The 20,781-nt window shown below is 38.4% G+C and overlaps 1 protein-coding gene across 2 annotated transcripts; it reads right to left on the bottom strand.

Annotated features, from left to right (window-relative positions):
• Nucleotides 1-7,703: 7,703 nt before the first annotated feature.
• On the bottom strand, nucleotides 7,704-20,550 carry AGA (aspartylglucosaminidase). Of its 2 annotated transcripts, none has more exons than XM_059844572.1 (9): nucleotides 20,364-20,550; nucleotides 18,370-18,523; nucleotides 17,117-17,229; nucleotides 14,413-14,525; nucleotides 13,549-13,639; nucleotides 12,600-12,675; nucleotides 11,772-11,879; nucleotides 9,595-9,728; nucleotides 7,704-8,768 (listed from the first exon to the last, which is right to left on the bottom strand). In XM_059844572.1, the coding sequence occupies exons 1-9, from the start codon at nucleotides 20,506-20,508 to the stop codon at nucleotides 8,668-8,670; spliced, it is 1,035 nt and encodes a 344-aa protein (XP_059700555.1). In that variant the 5' UTR covers nucleotides 20,509-20,550; the 3' UTR covers nucleotides 7,704-8,667. The 2 variants fall into 2 exon arrangements, with proteins under 2 accessions (XP_059700555.1, XP_059700554.1); XM_059844571.1 differs by having other exon boundaries at nucleotides 13,525-13,639.
• Nucleotides 20,551-20,781: the final 231 nt, after the last annotated feature.

Consider the following 20,781-nt stretch of genomic DNA (forward strand, 5'->3'; position numbering starts at 1 on the left):
ATGGCATTCACAATCACTCACCTAAATCAGCGTGCACTTTTCTCTTCAGGCTGTAACACTGCTTTACCAGATAGCTCACCCTGAAGCGTCCTTTCTGAACACACTTCCGTAACCCTGTTAAGTAAGGTTTAAGTAAACATTTTTGGATATAGGAAAGATATACTGATCATTAATTAATTAATTACTGAGAGTACAGTGATATCTGCTAAATGGTTCTCCTGTGGAAAGGCTGCTAACATTGCCAGAACATCATTAAAAATATTGAAATTTGGTAACTGTAAATTCCACACAGGGATGGCAGACCTGAAACTGGGACTGCATAAAGAAAAGGGTTGTGCCTAGGCTGGTAGTCTCACATATTTGGTTTGAAAATAAAATTTACTTATTCTGTGAGAAAAGAACACCTAGCTTGTAATTCTGAGGCATGAGATATGTATGCTGTTGGTCGTTCACTATTAAGTCATAACATTATTGGGAACAGACACTTGTTAAAATGAAAAATGTCAGAAGTGGGAAGTTAAAAACCCACACTGACAGAAAATTCTCGTAGTCAGAAGTTTTACCAGAAAGTTGCCTTAATGCCTTATTAGTGTACAACTCAGGAATTTGGTCTGTTTTCTGAGCTCTGCTGGTATTCAAGGAATGCTTAACAGATGGTAAGGAATGGGAGGAAAGGGTTAAAACCAGAAGATGTGGTGAGGAGGAGGGAATAGTTTTGCTCAAAGTGACCTTGCAGCTGGGATTGCTAAAAATGTCAGTCTGGGAAAAAAAATGTCCATTTATTATGTCTAGGGTGGTTTATCTTCTGCCTGTTTTAAGTGGAATTCCTGTGAACATAACACACTCTCACAGAGATGCACAAAGCCTTCTGTAGTAGTAAGGCAGGCAGAGACCCTCCTGGTGCCCACTAGGATGAGCTAAGCCCAAGGAGCCTCTGTCCCTCTGTGCCTCTGCTGCCCTGTGAACAAGTTTCACAATTAAATAAATCTACTCTACATTGTAGGTGTGGCTTGGAGGTTGCCTTTGTTACTGGTATGTGTTGATTCCCACGTTACCTAACCAGCACTAACAGGAACAGACATGGGTCAGGATGTGTACCCTAATGGAATCTTCCATCTTCCTAAAGAAGCAGCTCATCCTTCACATGCTATCTTCCTCATCATTCCATGTTTCTTACTGAAGCTATTCCACCTAGTATAAATGAATTGTGTCTTATTAAAGGAAAATGAGGAGAAAAAGATTCTTTGGCCTCAGCGTTCTAGGATAATTAGGCAGGTTATTATTTGAACATGGATTTTCACTTCACACATAATAGCAGAGTCATTAGAAGAAATGCAACAAGCCACAGATGCACAAACTCCCTGCCTGCTGAGCAGCAGTCAGTGTGGTGGACCAGCAGGTCCATCCAACAAGGCCCTGGGGTTGAGCTTGAGGGCCTGTTATCTTACTAGCAGTGGGAGCTACCAGTTTTATGCTACCCCACTACCAAAATCCCATACAGATGTGGGATACTTACAAAGAGAGAAAGCAGCGGCTGCTACAACGTACTGAGGTCTTCATAAAGCTTAAAATATTGGACTCCGGTTTCTAGGTCTCTTTTGGAATTTCCCAAGGAAAGGCAACTTTGCCCTTTTTTGGAGCACTCTCAATGAATACTAAAGGTTTCAGTAGTACTGTATTGTCCAGGGATTTTGTTATTTGCTGTAACAAATACTTTATATGTGTGAGAAATACTTTAGAGGCACTTACATGAGATACTCTATTGGAGGACCACATTGCCTGAACTCCCAGTATGCATTTGAAGTTCTTCCCAAATGCCAAACCTGGAAAAATTCTAGGTGCAAAGCAGAACATAATGGTTAAGTTCAACACTGATTGGCATATTATGAATAGCTGCCTGACCAATGTGCAAAAATTATAATTATAAATGACAGTTGGAATATTTATCTGGCATTAGCACTTACATTTCTCCTAGTGAGGCACTACATTATTGTTATAAAAGTAGAACTTTATGCAAGATCAAACTTCTATTCCCAAGTCTGAAAGAGTCTTGATTTTTCAAATTAAGTTACAGGGTTATGGCTCTATTCTTGAGTGTGCCTGCAGATGTTATCATAGCTCCACTGAGCATATTGGTGATTGTCTCTTCCCTAAAACTCTTTGTGATTCAGTAACCAGACATCCCCATGACAGAACTCCCCAAGAATCCAATCTCACAGTCTGTCCAAACACAGCGGTGTTAACACAGAGCACATCTCACAGCGACTTTCAATTAAATAGCCAGTCAAGGAGACTGAATTCATAGTGCTCACATTTTCATAAAGCATTGTAGTAGCAGCAGCTGTTCTGAAGCTGTAAAGCCTCCTCAGTCAGCAGAAATTCAAATTCACATCTTAACAAAGAGAAGGTGATCTGAAAGTTATATGGGACTCTGTACTTTCCCATCCTGAAAATGGGAAACCTATGGTAGATAATTAGGTATTTACATGACAGAAGAGAGAATAAGGGAAACATGACAATAGCCTGTTGATAAAAAAATAAAAGAATAAAAGAATAGTAGATGGCCTTCCCGATTTTTCGTATCTTTTACAGAATTGTACTGGGGAAAAAGAGTAAGTGGGCCTCTAGCCTGAGGGTTGAATCATGAAACCTGCAGAGAGACAGGCACCTTACTTCAATCTGCAGGAACATTTAGAAGAGTCTTTTTTGCCAAACTAAGAATGTGCTGTCACCAGCTGGATAGTTTCCCGTGCTCCTCAGTGCCCTACTGCGTATTCCTGCATTCTACCTTTTGTTAGTGTTAGCAACTGTGTGGCTAAAGTAAAACAGAGCAGCTTGCTTACATTCTGAAAAATAAAAAAATTACTCTTTTTTAGCTAGACAGCAAGCTGATCCATTTTGTGGAGCTATACAATTACCAGAACCAACTGCATAACAGAAGAGAGAACACATATTCCAGGATGTGGGTAGTATCCTGCTTCTCTTGAGCAGCAAAATCTTTCTTCAGCTGAAACCATCCTTGAAAGATAGACAAATATAACCTTGTCTTCAGCCCTTCGTTATTCATTGTTATTAACACTTAATTCTCCCTTGTCCAATACAGTTGCTTTTGGTGGATTTAACTAGCACTGCAGTAACTATGATTCCTGGAGCTCAAACCAGGAATTATGATGGTATGATATACATACTTAATGCATGCTCCCCCAGCAAGCCCTGCAGCCTTTTCTTGCAGCTCTTAGATGGGAATTTGGAGTCGATGGAATGGGGTGCAGGCAACTGCTATTCTCAGTGCAAAGTGCAGTGGGAGGTCAGAGAGGCTAAACTTTCGGATCTGGAATGAAGCATGCACCAGTCTGCCAGTCCTGGTATAGGAACAGTAACCTCCAGTGAAGAGACACAGCAGGCAGGGAGAAGTAGCACTGCAGAAATCAGTTAAAGGCCAGTAACACCCTTAATCTCATGCAGCAAAGTCATGTTACCCCTAAAGATCCATTTTTGGGGCTAGCTTGCACTTTCACTAAGCACTAACAAGATCTGTCATAACTCTATCTGAGAAGTGAGATCACAGGACTTTTCATGTGGGCAGATTTGTAAGAATGGGTACAGATGGAATGTCAAAAGTTACAGTTGATTAACACTGCAGCTACTCCAATGTAATTTATTTTCTACCCTATAACATACAAATTAGTCTTCAGTAACAACCAGATTAACAAAACACACTTGACTGCATATGAATTAAACTTGTTTATAATACCTTTACACCCACCCTTTTAAGCTATAATATTTTGTTACATCTATTACTGTAAATCCTCCAGAAAAAAACCCCACCTGTCTAAAGAAATGGTTACACAAGGAAAGTAGGAAATTGTGAATTCTACATTGCTACCCAATGCTCAGGAAAAATGCTACAGATAAAAATATTAATTTATGGGAAGTTTCAGTTCCTTTGTACTTCTCCACGTATCAGCCTGCCAACCCAACCACAAATCTCACAGATGATCCATGAGAATTTGTCTTGGAATTTTTCTTGTAACAATGTCTATCCAGGAGCAGCATTAAGCTAGCAGCATAACTGTTTTTGTTTTCAAAAAGCCTGTTACACTGTATTAATAAATAACCACATATGCCATCAAGCATCTACTTATGAACAATAAGCATTCATGATCTCGCTAAGTATAATTCTAAACCTGTACTGCTGCAATACTGTACTGCTTCAGTAATTATGCCATCTTTAAAAGGTCATGTCATATAGAACTGAATCCTCCCTGCCAAATACTGCATGACAAAATTATACTACAACACAGTCTACATCATGCATGAAATACACTTCAAAAACAAAACTGAGCAACAGTTGAACCTGGATGGATATAGCCAGAATGTGTCAAGAAAGCTGTTATGACAGGTCTGCTGACAGCAAAGAAAGCAAAATTAATATAAAGAAAACATTTATAAACTGACAAACTACAGATCTGAAGAAAATATAAAGTACCATTTACAGCAGAACAGGAAAAACACCAGTGGGATTGTTCTGATTATAGGGGAAAAAGCCTTTCTCCTGTTTGGGAGGGTTAGGTCTATAACAATCTTTCTATACTTGTATTGAAAAAATCACAAGTTTGGGTCTTCCCATCTGCACATAAGAATATTCAAAAAAAAAATGACGCCTCAGGATTTCTTGCTAAATTGAATTTCTTATTTCTCCAGATCTTTAAATGATAAATGTTTAGAAATTAGAAATATAAAACGCAACACAACTTTCCAACTACATTCAAGTGGCAAAGGCCACTGCTTCCTATGTAATTACACAACAGCAGCAATCAAAAGCATAACATAGCAACAGAGAATTAGGGTCAAAATGTATTTCACAGTCTGGCTGGCAAGTATGCAAAGGGTGAAAATAGGAAACTTCATCTAACACAAGACAGGTTTTTTTCTATGCAGAGAAACAAAATCACCATTTCTAAAAAAAAAAAACAACTCCTAACATTTACAATACAATTGCTTTTATGAAGCTCTACCTGGAAAAAGTATAATCAAAACTTCTTGTAAAGCTTTTTCTCTATCTTATTAGAAAAAAGGAAAAAAAAAAAACTCACTAGTAGCAGGGATTCCCTAAACTGGCACCCTTTGAAGTTGCTATTGCTTTTATTCACAGACCACCACCTGTCACTGTACAGGTATGAGTTAATCACACTGAGACAGGACTGCACCAGCAGCTGTATTTACTTACATTGATTCCAACTGTCAAGAGAAAAAAAGAAAATGAAAACACAGCTAAGGTTGTTAAATGCACAAACATAAATGTTTCCTTCTGACTCAGCAGCTTAAACAATAATAATATTAGTCACATAATCCTGAGAATCATTCATTTCTGCCCCATGAATATTTCAGTTTTTGTAAATTTAATGGAATCTATGTGGAGGAATGAGCAGATCCTCCAGTGAGAACATTTGTACTTCAGTACTTAATATATAACATACCTGCTGTATATTAGAGCTGGAGTAAATTTAACAGTATAACTGATGTTTCTTCATGCTCAGACTATAGATAATAGCACAAAAATCCTGCACACATTCTGTGTTTCAAAACAAGAATGAAAAGCACTGTTAATGAGTTACAACAGTCACGTGATAAACTAAACTCAACAAATGCTGATAGATTCACTTCAGTTTATACAGCATTGTAGATTCCATCTAAAAATCAGTCTTGAATTCTCTAAAACTCTGAATTATTCCTGACTGAGGCAGCTACAAATGAAAGAACGTGTTTCAGTGGTAACCTACAAATGGTGAAATCACAGGGAAGCTTTCTTCAGTAAGTGCACACGAAACATTGCCAGGGTACACACAGATTGCTTTATTAAGGAACAATTTGATGCCATGCAAAAACAGAGCACAGTTCACTTTTAGTCAGACCGTTGAGCAAAGATTCTTTTTCTGTCTTTAGAAACAGATAAAAAATGGCTAAAAAGAAGCTAATGAACTTTAAGAAGCTCCACAGCTTTACAGACAGATGCATTCAATTGAACCACTACATTGCAAATCCTCATATTCTGTGGCATAAAAGTTGCATAGTAAAAACTGAAATCGAAAACAGCAAAATACTTTTTTGCAACCCCAACAGATTGTCATAGTTTTTGCTTACTTTTGACAGGAGTCTGTACTTGATATCTTTTCCAAAAGAATTTGTGTGTCGGCTAAGCATAACAGATCATCATTAACAAACTTCAAAGAAATATTTTAAGACAAAATATCGAGCCAATTATTTTTCTAATTCTGAATTCTGTCCATAACAGAATGGCACATTCATAATATTAAGATTTAATATATTGTAAAATTAATGATATATGAAAATAATTTACACAAACTAACCCTTTCATTTATAACTAATGCATCATCACAAAGGAACCCATATTATCAAACCACATGTATTAGTGCCTATGTCTCATGGAGACAAGTAATTTTCATAGAATAATAGAATGAGTAAGGTTGGAAAAGATCTCCAGGATCACCAAGTCCAACCTTTCACCAAACATCACCATGCCAACAAAACCATATTACAAAGTGCTATGTCCAGTCTTTTATGGAACACTTCCAGAGACAGTGACTCCACCATCCTTGGGCAGCCCTTTCCTATGCTTGACTACCCTTCCAGTGAAGAAACTCCTCCTGATATCCAACCTGAACACAGCTTGAGGCCATTTCCCCTTGTCCTGTCACTGGTAGTCTGGATAAAAAGGCTGCCTCTCACCTTGCTACACCCTCCTTTCAGGCAGTGGTAAAGAGAAATAAGGTCCCCCATTAGCCTCCTTTTCTCCAGGCTAAACAACCCCACTCCCTCAGCCACTCCTAGGATTTACTCTCTAGACCCTTCAACAGCTCCATTGCCCTTCTCTGGACTCACTCCAGCCCCTCAATGTCCCTTGTGTCATGAGGGGCCCAGAAATGGACACAGGACTCAAAGTCTGGTTTCACCAGTGCTGAGCACAGAGGGACAATCCCTACCCTGGTCCCACTGGCCACACTGTTGCTGATACAGGCCAGGATGCCACTGGCCTTCTTGGCCACCTGGACACAGCTGGCTCATGTTCAGCTGCTGTCAGCCAGCACAGATAAGCTATGTAGGAACACTGTAACAGTGACTTCAAGATACAGTTATAGGGCACTTATAACCTTTACTGGCATAGACTAGCTAGTACAGAGTGACATAAGCACTCTAGAAAGCAAGCTAAGGATGTTCCCAAACCTCTTTGAAAAATGAATCCTGGAGGATTCAGCTGCAGCAATTTGAGACATTACAGCTCTGCTCCCAGCACTGAACCTTCTATGTTCATAACCCACAATGCAATCTTCAAAGTAGCAATCACAAAGATTTTATTAATCTATTTGCACTTGACTGCCTGAGTTATCTGAAGATAGAGCAGCCATGGAAGAAGGATTGTAGGTAGCATGGGTAGAAAACTTATCTTAATCCATTACAGATGTATTCAGTAGGAACTTCTCTGACAAAAGCTGTCTGTGGCCTGCAGTGAATACTGCTATAACATGCTCTGAGGATCCAGTGACAGAAGTGAGTAAATCACTTTGCTGATGAAGTTCAACAGCAAGTCATTAAACATAGCCATTCTAGTTTGAATGGTTAATTTTCAGCTTTTAAAGATACCACCTTGAAACATAAAGAAACAATTAAAGTAAGGCACAGTACACAAGGATCTAAACAGCTTTATTAACACATTAATGTGTGCTTTTATTATCCAATGATTTTATTTAAGTAGACAGAGAATAATTAAAGTGATGAGACACATTCTTTTTATTTGGTCTCCTCTTTTGCCATTTCCTAGCTCAAATTTAGCAAAGATTCCATCAAATCAGCAAGCTACCAATTTAAGAGAATGATCAAACAGATTTTCAAATACCTGTGGAATAATCCTCATGATGCTAAAGTTCTATTAAAAACGAATCCTGGTGTCTCTAGACACAGAAAGTGACAAAAGCCAAAGCTATAGGTAACTGACACACTCTAGGCATTCAACTGCTCCTCTGCAGATGTTAATGTGCTGTAGGACATTAGGGTGTAGGGTGAGTGCACAGCATGTTACTGACAAGGAAATCACTGTGATTATGGTTCAGAACTTAACTTCCACTACAAAAAATGGGTGACAGGATGGTTTCCAGTCGTCTTCACATCCAGTCAGTCAACCAAAATTCCTTGAAGGTTTATACTACCAGGGATGCTTGCATGTACTCTCTATTCAAATGTATTCTCAGCTGTTGTGTAACAAGTTAGAATGGTCCATAAGGTCTTCTCTCTTCATTAAAGCTTTGAAATAGTCTCCAGTACTCCTCAAGCCCCTTTCCTTGTGTGTCAGCATTTTCATGCAATTCTCTTCAAGAGAAAACCTTGACTAAATCTTAGACAAATATTCTCAACATAAGTTTTATGTGTAGAGTCATAGTTCCACTTCCAGCCTGTTATTCCAAATGTCTGACAAATATATTTTTAAATGGCAAGGCAAAGGGCCTGTTCAATGGTTACTATTCATCACTTCTGGCTACTCAGTTCTTAGGAAAACAAGCAGACCATAATAGCCATCAAATGCTAGAAACAACCATTTTGGAACTTAGCGCTGTCCTCTTCTACGTTGAGATGCTAACAGGACAAAAGGAATTAAATGCAGTCTACTACTTGCTCAGTTGGTCGACTTAGCAAAGGGTTTGAAACCATGAAGTGAAACTGAGTGAATCCTGGAATTTTATTACATGCAGCACCTACGAAAAACAGAAAACAAGATTCTAATTTACTACATTTGGGATTAGTCTCTCTGTCATTGTATTTTATCATCTAAAGATCCAGTTATTAATTCTACTACAGTGGTATAATTATTCTTTTACAATCTGTTTAACCCAAGAAATCTTGAAAGTATTTAATTTTTAGGTTAAAATAAAGTACTGCTGGCCATTGTAGTGCAATTAATGCCCTTATAGTACAATTCAAAACAGTGACACAAGTCAGGAAAATCTCTCTCTCTTTCAATCCTGATTAATTTAATGAGTTCCTTCAACACTTATCTCTTAAACACAGAACTATAGGAAGTAGCAGATCAAAGAATAAGCAAAGCAGTCTAACTAAATAATCCACATTGATTAGCAAATTGTACTTCCTACGGATCTAAGAGTTCACTAATGAGATGCCTGGTACAATGACTACTCTTAGATCACTTTGAAGCTATGCTTAACATTCTTATTCTCTCTCCCTTATGCATTATCTAGGGAAGGCAAAGCAGTCTTTTTTTAAAACCTTCAAATTAATCATATACAGTCCAGGAAAACAAATGAAGGTTGTAAATATTTTTGGTTTTGCTAAGACTTCTATAAATTTTGTCAAAGCTTAAGACATCAAAACGCAAAATTAAATTATCTCCAGTCTGCACTAGGACACAGCTGCCCTGCTAACCAGCATTCCATACTGTGAATGGCCAGTACTGCTGCAGTCTTCAAAGAATAATTAAAGAGTTCTTTAAAGTCTATGTTCAGTTCTGTACATTTGTGACCTAGTAAGGGTCAAGCACCTTTGTCTGCAAAACAAAATACATACCATAACTTCCAGTTGTATTGGCACAAATGATAGCACCAAAGAACTTTGGAGCGTACTTCTGGATTCTGGAAATAACTTTCTGACAGGCTACTGTTGGGTCTGTTCCCATTCTCATATATTCCACAGCTTGATAACTAAAAAAAAAAATCCAACCCCATACCCAGAAAATTAGCCATATTTAGGTTACATAATTTAAAACACCATAGAAGAGACCCTGATTTCTTTGAATAATGGAAACACGTGATAATTTTTTAGGCCAACTTCTTATTGGCAATTATTACTCAAATTGTACACAAAAAGCAATTAAAAACAAGACTAAAAGGGACTACAAGATGACATCTTTACCATGTACCATTCTCTGGAAGGCCAAACCAACACAGAACTCTGATCATTTGCAGTAGAAGAGGCTAAGCAAAAGATCAGTTAAAGAACTGCAAGGAGCAGTGGCTTAGAAGACTTAGTGGCTTCTACTTTTCATCAAATGATTTGATTTAACATTAGAAGTAAATGCTAATTTTCAGAAAGGCTAATGTCAAGATAATTTTTTGAGGAAAACTCAATATTACATTACTGATAAATTACTGAGTTCAGTAAGCATAAAAAAAATCAAGTTTCTGAAAACATCAAAATTGACAGATTTTCTTTTTTTTATGAATATGAAGGTACCATTTTTTGATCAGGACTTTGAGCCACTTTCAAACTTTTTGCAAAGTGATTAAAAAAAACCCCTTATTCTAAGAGTAATCAAAATTAATTTCCTCTATAGAGAAAGAAATTGCGTAAGATGCACCAGCTGCATTTCCAAAATGTCCTGAGGTAAAAAATTACTTATGCTGCCATTTGCTTTCAGAACCTGAAGATTAAATAAATGATAACTTATGACATAACTTAGCGAACAACATTTTATCACCTTGATGAAAGATGCATATACCAAGAGAAACTCGTTACACTAAGACATCTACAGATTGCATTAATTACAGATGTTATCAAAGTACCACAGAAAAGAAAAAACTCTTACATTTCGAGACTCCCTATTATTTTGATTTATTCTAACAATCAAATAGGTTCAAGTTATCTAAAGATAACTATCTGAATATAAAGCTGTATTTCACTCTTGACTAATCAAAAACTCAAGAAGAAGTTACCACCTCAGTGAAGGCATATGGAAAATATTAACAATTTTGCCCTTTATTTAACACTTCCTTCACTTCCGGGAGGTTAATTCTTGTCTTTGTTTTCATGTGGGAATATCCAAATATCATGGAATTAGTAAAAAACTTTATCTATAGGGAAACAGTAATTAGCACCTATTCTGGTGATTAACCCACTGGTGCCAACATCAAATGCTTTAAGCATTACAGACAAACACTTCAGGCTGCTTAAGTGTGATCTAAGCTTTTACTGACTAACCATATAGTGGAGATCAACTCACTACTCATCTTGGTATCTTATATGACAAGACAGATAATTCATGAAGATGTCAACTGCCTTGTATTTGAAAGACTGATTCAGAACAGCTTAAAATTCACTGACAACATCTGTACATATGCAACAACTAGCAGGCTTTCTTGGCTGCCAGAGTTTCAGAAAAGTTGCCTGAGCAATATGAAGGCGACTTCTATATTATCCTTCAAGCATCAGTGCCCATTATGTTCAGCACGGACTTCCACAATTGATTCCTACTGAGACCGACCCATGAGGATGCTCACAAAGAGAGCCATTTCTTACACAGTTTATGCAACCACTGTGACAACACTAAAACACCTCTTTCAGTTTCAAATTAGATGCGATTACAAAGGATTGCTGCAGTGATACCTCCTGAGTGAGCCGAGACCCACAGCTCATCCTTTCTACAATTTATGATATTTTCCCACACAAAAAAATGCTTTGGGGAAGAAAGCTAATCGGTTCTGCTAAAAAGCATACAGGTTGGAAATATACTCATTACCCACTGCCTGTTTGCTCACAGCTTGGCAGTATTAAGGGATCTGTCATCAAGATATTAAAGTCAGATCATAAGGGTAACTTGCCTCTGCTACTATTCTTTCCCCTTCCACTCCTTCCTTTACTCCCACTTCAGCAGCCACTAAGTCAGACCTTATTTTTAATCAATTTCTTCATTTGCTGAGTCCACATTTTGCTGCAGAAATCTAGCGAAGTCTTCCCTAAGGACAAACCTGGGTAAGAAACGCATCATGATGTCACCATCCCCAGTGGCTGCAGCTCCTCCGGCTGTACTATCTGCGTAGGATCCCGCTCCAGCTATCGGAGAATCTCCCACACGGCTGTAGTGAACAATGGAAAATAAAAACCAAACTCTGTCAGCCTCACTGCCTCCAGCTGACTTAGCATTAAACCCACAGGAGAACAGAACAGGTAAAGAGGTCAATTCACTGCAGTCAAAAGTCTTCTCTTAAAACTACCTGAAAAAATGATCTGAGATAACCTGACTGACCCGAGGCTCAAACCACCACCAATGCATAACTGTCTGTTATTATACTGACTATAGTTAAACCAGTGAGCTTTAGCCTGTGGGCAACAGTAAGCAACTGGGGACATTAACATGTTCAGTAACTTGTTGCTAAATCCAGAAGTTGTCTGACTTGGTTGACAGACAATAATCCTAACTTTGTAGAAAAAGTATCTCAAAGACATAACACAAGCCTGAGGCATTGATTTTATGTACATTTCTTAGGAGACTGAGCACTTCTCCAAAATGCTTATTTGTCCCTGGTGCCTTGCCTTACAAGTTGTCTCACAACTGTGCCACTTGTTTGTGTCTCTATATGGTGAATTAACCAAGCTGAAAAACAAGCATTCCCTCAAAAGCAACATGTACTCTTGCAACTGACTCAGTTTCTCAATATTAGGATTTATGGCAAGTGCACAAAAAAAAGCAAAGCCATTTTGTGATCTACAGGTTAACGTTTTAAGCCCCAAAGACAAGTTTAACATAAGAAACAAGGTGGGGAAAAAAGCTTTTTTGTAAAATGGGAGATACTAACCCTGGAAGTTTGTGGATTGCGCCATTAGTAGATGTCCCAGAAGCAACAGTTCCACTCACACCAATTACAACCATACCTAAGATTTTCAACAGGGACAAAGCATATTCAGGAACACTACTAGCATATTTATTTAGTTGGCACTAACAATTTGTTGTTAATTCTTGGTATTGTAAAGACCATCAGACAAAAAGTAATTGCTTAACTTAGGAAAATCCAAACTAAACAAAAAAGTGTAAGTTTCAAGACTAAGAAGTATAAAGATATGAAAGACATGAATCTGTAACTGCCCTAGTCCTTCGTCTGATCTGCTCATCAATCAACTTACAGTCTTAGCAATTAACAATCCTCAATCAGTAAACTCTCAGAAGTTTTTGGGACTACTACTGCTAACTTGTTTTAATGTCAGTTTCTGTAGAAGTTTACTGATTTAGAAAAAAGCCAGAATAGAAGAAAAATGAAAGCAAACTTTATTTTATAAGCTTAAGGAGTGTAAAAAACACTGCTTTTAGCTGGCAACAGGACTAATGGTATACTCATTTCTTCTACCACAGCAAGGCCTTTTAAGTTGTTCTGACAATGCACCATAATCAAGACAAACATAATTATTTTAAACTTAGTTTCCTAAGCATCCAGAGCTGCCCAAGCAATTATGCCAAGCTACCTATGGGAAAAGCAGCAGGGCAATGAACAAGAGTTAATGGCAAAAAATGAAGCAAGTGTCTGTGCAGCCAAATGAACTTGAAAAAAACAAAACCAAATTCTACTTTTAGGCACTCCATCCTAACACATAAGTAACAGAATCTTGAAACCCCTATAAACAGAAAATAATTCCTATATTAAATACTCTTCTTTAAATAAGTATGATTTAATTGGTAGAGGAATAAGGAAAAAAAAGATCAGCATCAGAGTTACCAAAAGTTGTTACCAATAGTATCATGGTTATGAATACTTCTTTGTGAGCTGGTCTGTTCTTTTTTATAAGTTACTTCTTCACGCCGTTTGTACGGTCCACAGGATTTTGAAGAGTCTGGCACCACATTCTGTAATTAGTTTGTGATTTGCATGAATAATGTAACATATTCAATACAGATAAATTAAAAAATACTCCAGTCAATACCTACAATCTACCATAAAGGCATTAGATGCACAGTACTTAAACCACAGAGATGTACTGAGATCCCGAAAATTGTTTTGCTTCATAAATAAAGACTGATTTCTGGTATTATTCAGTAAAAAGATTTTCCTGGAAAAGTTACGTTGTTCAAATTAAGAATTCTCTTTTGCTCAACTGACTGGTCAAAAAAACCCCCAAACCAGTGTACAAACATGTAGAAAGCTGTAACACCCAAAGCAAAAAAAAGCCCCATTCAAACAAGCAGCCAAGCTCACCACTACAGGCAAGTTTAATGGACATCTGCACTAACGTGCTGTATTCATAGGTCTGCGTAATGCCTCTAAACTATTTAAAGACCTTAATTACTACTGTAAGATTTTCTTTCAGAAATTTATACATGCATCAAAAAATACATGCACTGCTTTGTTTATTTTGGTAAGCCCTGTCCCAATTAAGAACTAATTAACTCCCACACCAAAACACTACTGCAGCAAGGTCAAAAGCAGCAGGACCTAAGAAATAATAACTAGACACATAGACTCCCAAGTCTAGCAAGTGCTTAGTAATACCAAGTTTGTTCTGTCTAATAAGCAAAACTTATTTTTCTTCACATGTAAAGCGTAACTTCAATATATGCTGAAAGGAAGAGGCACTACTGACTTTCTAAATCTTCCCTTCACTGCTATCACTGCACTGTACCTTCCAGTAGTTTGGCTGACAGCTTTGATTAAGCCACTCTGAATACAGCGAAAGGGATTTCCGGGTAGTTAAATCTTCATATGGAAACCCCATTCTTACAGCAAACAGGGAGGCTTGAAAAGCAGGAATAAAATAAAAAAAGAAACATTAATTTATTCACAGTTTTATGGGTTTTATGATAATGTATTCATGTTTTGTTTTTTTTAGAAATCAAGAAATTGGACATTCTTTTTGGAGAAGAGTAATACATCTTCATGGAGCAGTATCAGCCACTAGAGTGATGTACAACTGCAGTAGCCAACTCTCACTTCACAGGCAGTGACATAAAAAGTGTTCCCATTGAAAGAGAAACAAATTCAACTCTGTTAATCAACTGGACACAATTCAGAATGTGAAGCAAGAATGGCCTAGGTGTCACAGAAATAAATAAGTCATACAAATATAAGTGTATTTTCCCTAAAAAGCAAGTTTTTATCAAATATAAATAACATAACACTATGTTTACCATTAAAACTGATACCTGAAAAAGCAATCCACCAGCTTACATCACATTTCACTTTGTCCTTGCATCTTTAGAAGTGACTGCTTCCTTGTTTTGAAAATTAATATAGTAGGTGGCAAGAGAGCAAAAGAAATACCAACACAAGCAATGAAAGAATGCTACACTTCTGAGAACGACTTCTCATTAGGCAAAGAGAAAAGAAAAAAGATCAACTCTCCTGTCATCTTTTAGCTGTAGATACCTTTGAGATTACCCAGTAACAGATATAATCTTTGATAATAATGTCACTATAATACACAGCTGAACAAACTTATCCAGTCCAAGAATTAAGAGAAGCTTTCAATTACTTCTGGTCTGCTTTTCCATGTTTTTCTTAAAAACTGACACAAGTACCAGCACTCAGAGGAAAAGAAAACTGACAGCTTCAATTAAATAAGTACTTTCCCACTTATAGAACAAACAGGCAGAATTTGGAGGTTTTTGTTGTTTTGGGGGTTTTTTGTTTTTATTTCTTGTTTGTTTGTTTTTGTGGGTTTTTTGTAAGATAAAATTGTGCTTGTGCATGTTTGTCAAGAATTATTTCATAGTTTTTGAAACATTGTTTCTATTCCAGGAAGCAGAGTTAATAATTTTGCATTTTGAATAAATGCCTGCAGAGATTACATGCATTTATATGAAAATATTTTACTGTTCTAGCTATCTTTTCTGTAATACAAGTATTTCTGTTTAGGAATACAAGTATTTCTACTTTGATCTCTCACATGCCAGTTTGAAGGTTCATATGGATTTTTTTTTAATTCATCTTCATCTGGTGAAGACAACCAGAGTTTCTCTTATCCAAGTTCTGATTTCCAAAAAAATACATTTCTTCAAAAGAAATAGTCTTTCTCAATTTCTCCACTGTTTTCATTAATTCATTAACATTAAATACCATCTCCAATTTTTACTCAGATGAATCTTTAGCTTTCACATCTTTCTTTTGCCATTACTGCTAGCTGTTTTCTTCTGAGTAAGCTATCACTGACAGTAAGTGTTTAGCGTAATAAACTTGTCCACATCCTCCATTAGGCAAAGAGCTATCTTCTTAGGTTGGAAGATGTATCTAAAATCAGCACTTTAATCCTTCTGTTTCTTCATTCTCCTTATTCTTTCTGTTCATTCTCCTGATTAAAATTTAAAACGATGGTAACTAGCAATGAGGGGCAAATGAGTATTAGTAGTATTTCTCCCTCCACTATTTAACACCTGACCAATTTCTTTTTCTGCACTACATGTGAAATTTCTCTTAGAAAAGCCACTCATCATCATGTCAATTCCCTTAAATTAAACAGAATCTACAGGTTTCTCTGTTCAGACCTTCAGTCAAATTGTATCCTCACCTCCCAAAATTGTTCCATTTTACTCCATCAAAAAATTGCTCATGCACTTACTTTAGCACAAGCTAATTACTTCAAGAATATTTTATCTTTTCTTATCAATTTCAAAGCAATTGAATCACCATTAATGCTCAGATGTCATTTTCCACACTTATCTGCATATTTCCTTCTGAGCAGGTACAGGCTCAGAGCAGACTTCCTAAAAGCCAAGAAACCTGTTCACCACTCACAGACCTCTAAGGAATGAACAGCTCTTTTTGAAACTGGTACTACTTTACCAACAGCAGCCTGTATTTAAAAAGTTCAACTAATCCCCCAATTTGCTATTGCTCTTTTGTTGTGCCTGGGAGTACAGCCTCTAATGAGTTCTCACTAATACTTTTAAACTATGAAATACACTAATCACACTCAATAGATACCAAAATATGAGAATTTATAATATACACTCCAGTGTCTATTAATTCTGCCATTCCTTAGAAAAAGTTACTTGTTTTAAATGCAACATTTACATCTAACAGTTTCTGTAGTGTCTTTTAATAAATCATCTTTGGTAATTTGGATATCAGTGATATTAGCCTTGGGATTACAAGTCAATATTTGCAGTTAAGCTGATGGAAAAAATCATACAACTATTTTTTCTGTCTAAAAATAAATCTATTTCATGGTCACAGAATGAAAGAATAAACACTTTTGAACTATTTGAGTAGATTGATTTGATTTTCAAGGAATTCTTCCACCTGTATTAGCAAGATGAAAACATGGCAATTTTATTATGAAGTGTTTTAAAATGAGGGTTTGACTTGGAAACAGTTAAAGGAATAATTACCTGACTCTCCCACTAGTAATGTATGCTTAGTGTATTCAATGACCTTTCGTGCTACACCAATCGCATTTTTCACATGCCTGAGATCCGCAACAGCCCCAACTTCCATAGTGTTGCTGGAAACAAGGAATATTTGAAACTTATTATAACTACAAGAATAATTGCAAATTTTTTACAAGACAAAATCTGTTCTCATCTAAATCAAAAAGCTTGCTCCTTTACCATAATGCTTTAATTGTTCTATGCCACAGACAGATGTCACTACATTAGTAGGGAAAGACTTCCTACATATATCGTTTCCTTTCACAGGCATGGAGATATAGCTCAAGAAACAGTACTTCCATTCACAGCAGTATTTTCAGTAGAGTAACTATTTTGTTACATAAACTCACAACATGAACCTGACATTTGCAATTACTTTTTAATCACGACAGCTTTAAACAGCAAATAAATTATGGAAGACAATTGCTCCAAAAGTGAAATATTTATGGATTGAATGTAAAGGGAAAGCTAACAATGCTGCAAACCATCTGTTTCAACTGCTATACCTAGAACTGGATTAATGCACTACAAGTGAAGAGTCATTTCCTACTCTTCAAACAATCAGGTATGTTATTTTCCCTTGTTCCACAAGTTAGCTTGTCCCATAATCAGCCCCAAAGCATCAAGATCCTGTAACAACCCTTAAGTGTGCCAAAAATGGGAGATGAGAAACAAGTTAATGGAAGTTGGCTTTCACTGAGTGTTGTATGAATTGATATTTTAATTATATTGTTGATTAAATATTATGTTGTCAATATTGATACAGTGATATGTGCTATGGATTGGCTGATGTTGTTGCAGTGGCCTAGTTGTGAGGTTGGTTTTGTGTTGTTGTGTGGGTTTGTAAGTTCACATTGGACAGACTATTGCTGGCCTAACCTTTGAAACACGACCTTAAAAGGAGCAGAACTCATCCAGTGATGGCCCTGAGGACCAGTGACAAAACTGCGTGGGCACCCAGGACAGTGACATGGGGCAAGACTATGTAAAATCAAAATAAATATGCAGCAAGCTGATGGAACACCAGGGGTATAAAATGTGGAGATGCCATTTTGTGGATGAGCCTCTGAGGATCGGCCACGTTCCCAGCGCTGTCCCTTTTGCCTTGTGAACTTTTTATTCTTCTCAATGACACTCTTGTAATGCATTCCCACTTGGGGTCTGAGTCATCTATAATAGCAGGAATCATTCTCTTCTCAGCACAGTTTCCTTACCCATCCATAATCATTGCATCCAGAGTTGTTTCTCCACTTTCATCTGGGCTTCCTCCGTATCCCACGCTCCCATCGCACTGATCGATCTCACACTGGCCACAGCCTCTCTCAACTGCATCCAGCTCTGAACCTCCCGACTCTAACACTCTCCAAGCTGTAATCAACACAAATAATTAAATGTCACTAGGGAAGAGAGCTTCCACTGCCGCTTGAAGAGGGACATGATGCAGGTGCACTGCATAAGTGGATAAAAACCAGTAAACTATAAATTACAGATTATGAAGTCAAAATATAAATATAAATATTACCAAAAGAATTGGTTATATTTTCTAAATTCATTATTCACTTTTATAAATATTCTTTTATTTGAGTATTTGATTAGTATTTCTGACTGAGAAACAGAGCTTTTCTTTTGACTGAGGTATTATTTATTAACCATTATATCAAATACACTTCTCTGTCCAGAACCAATCATTACTTTATCACCGCTTGTTTAAAGCCTTCTGGGAAAAGAAAGAGGGAGGGAAAAAATATCTTCCAACACAAAAAAAAAAAAAAAAAAAAAAAAAGCCAAAAAAAGCTGCCTTCAAAAGCTTTGTATGAGAATATTAAAGTGTCCAATTGCAGAATAAAAAGGTATAAATCTACACCAGTAACTACATAAGCACAAAAGCAAAGTGCAAATTATATATAAGAGATTAAGTCTCCACATTCTCCTGTTCAACCCTTGGTGTTCCATTCTTCAGGATCTAGATCATGGTGCAGCTTTGTAAGACACTGCAGACGTGTCAAACGACATGACTTGGACACACTGAGCCTGAGGCATTGCAGATAGATTTCACAAGGATGGACCTCAGGCAAGATCTTCTAAGGTGCTTGAGTTCGCTGCCACTGACAATCACAGTCCTGCTTACTCCAATTTGTGCTGGCTCTGGCACTCCGTCACCTGACAGACCCAGCTCAGGGGAGGCAGCATATGCCAAGAAGCCTAATCATCACAGATGCTTCACAACTACTACATGAAGTTGCCTGCATCAGGGAAAAAATAAGACTTAATACCCTGCATCCAACTCCACATATGCTTGCCTCTATTACAAACTTCAGCGTGAGGAGTACTGTCTGATTGCTATTACTTTTATTGCTGTGAATAGTCTTAACACAGGCTTTCAGACACTGCAAAGCCAAGGGAGGGCCTTGCAATTTTCATGACTGTATTTCACTTCTGACCATTACAAGGCTTTACTGGTAACTCGTATCACAAGCAAGCATTCTGTAGTAACGGGTTACTTACAACTTGTCTGTAATAAAATAATCTGCAAGTCTTTAAAAATTACTATTCATAGCTAATGCATGTTGCCACAGGAAAGCCTGCTTTGACTGTCAATAACACATCACAAAACAGAACTTCAAAGAAATAATGTAACTACGTAATTCTTTAGAGGAATCTCAAAAAAAACCCCAAACCACAAAACTTTTAAATGACACTGCATAAGAGTACAAAACCCACATTATTAATAAAAGCATGTTTTTGATCTAGCTTTTCCGCCGTTCATAACTCCCCTCTTTAGTTTTTGTGGGTTTTGGTCGGTATTTTTAGCGTTATTTCCCACGGTGGAAAGTGAAACCATTTGCTGGCAGGCTCCCAGCGGCAGAGAGACTGACGGGCAAGCTCCAGCGCTGAGCCCTTCCACAGGAAGGAAGGGTAACCCTTCCCAGGCCTGCCGAGGCACCTCCCGCCGCCTCCCCGCCGGCAGTGGGGCGGCCCCTGAGCCGTGACGGGACAACGCGGCGAGCAGAGCCCGGGCTCCGCAGCCCGCTCCTTCTGGCCACGCTTCAGCCCAGTCTCGCCTCAGAGACTCGTTCTTCCTTAACCAGCACCGACACCCAGCTCCGCCCGGCAGCCCCTCAGCCGGAGGCGCTCCCGAAAGGCGCCGAGCGGCGCGGCACAGCACCACCCCACCCGCCCCGCTGCAGCCCGGGGCCCGCCGGGACACCTGTCTCTGTGGCTGTCCTAAACGCCCAGGTGTTGATGACTATAGGCAGAGCGGCAGCTGAGGCGGCGCCCGCCGGCGTCAGCACACCGAGGAAGAGGACCGCGACTGTCACTCCCTGCCAGCCCCCGCCGCGACCCGCCGCCATGGCCGCCCGGCCCGGCCCGGCCCGGCCCCGCTCCGCCGCATCCAAGCAGGCGGCGCAGGCGCGCAGGGCCCGGCCGGGGCCGCGCTGCCGCGGGCCGTGCGAACGCGTCCGGGCTCGGCGCTGACTGCGGCCCGGCTCGGGCTCTGCAGTCACGGGAGCGGTGTCGTGGCAAGGAAGAGATAAACCCTTAGCAAAGGCCGAGGCCCACGCCCGCAAATACAGTTTGTATTTCACAGAATCGTAGAATGGTTTGGGTGGGAAGGGACCTTAAAG

The sequence above is a fragment of the Haemorhous mexicanus genome, chromosome 4 (genome assembly GCF_027477595.1).
Source record: "Haemorhous mexicanus isolate bHaeMex1 chromosome 4, bHaeMex1.pri, whole genome shotgun sequence".
Taxonomy (NCBI): domain Eukaryota; kingdom Metazoa; phylum Chordata; class Aves; order Passeriformes; family Fringillidae; genus Haemorhous; species Haemorhous mexicanus.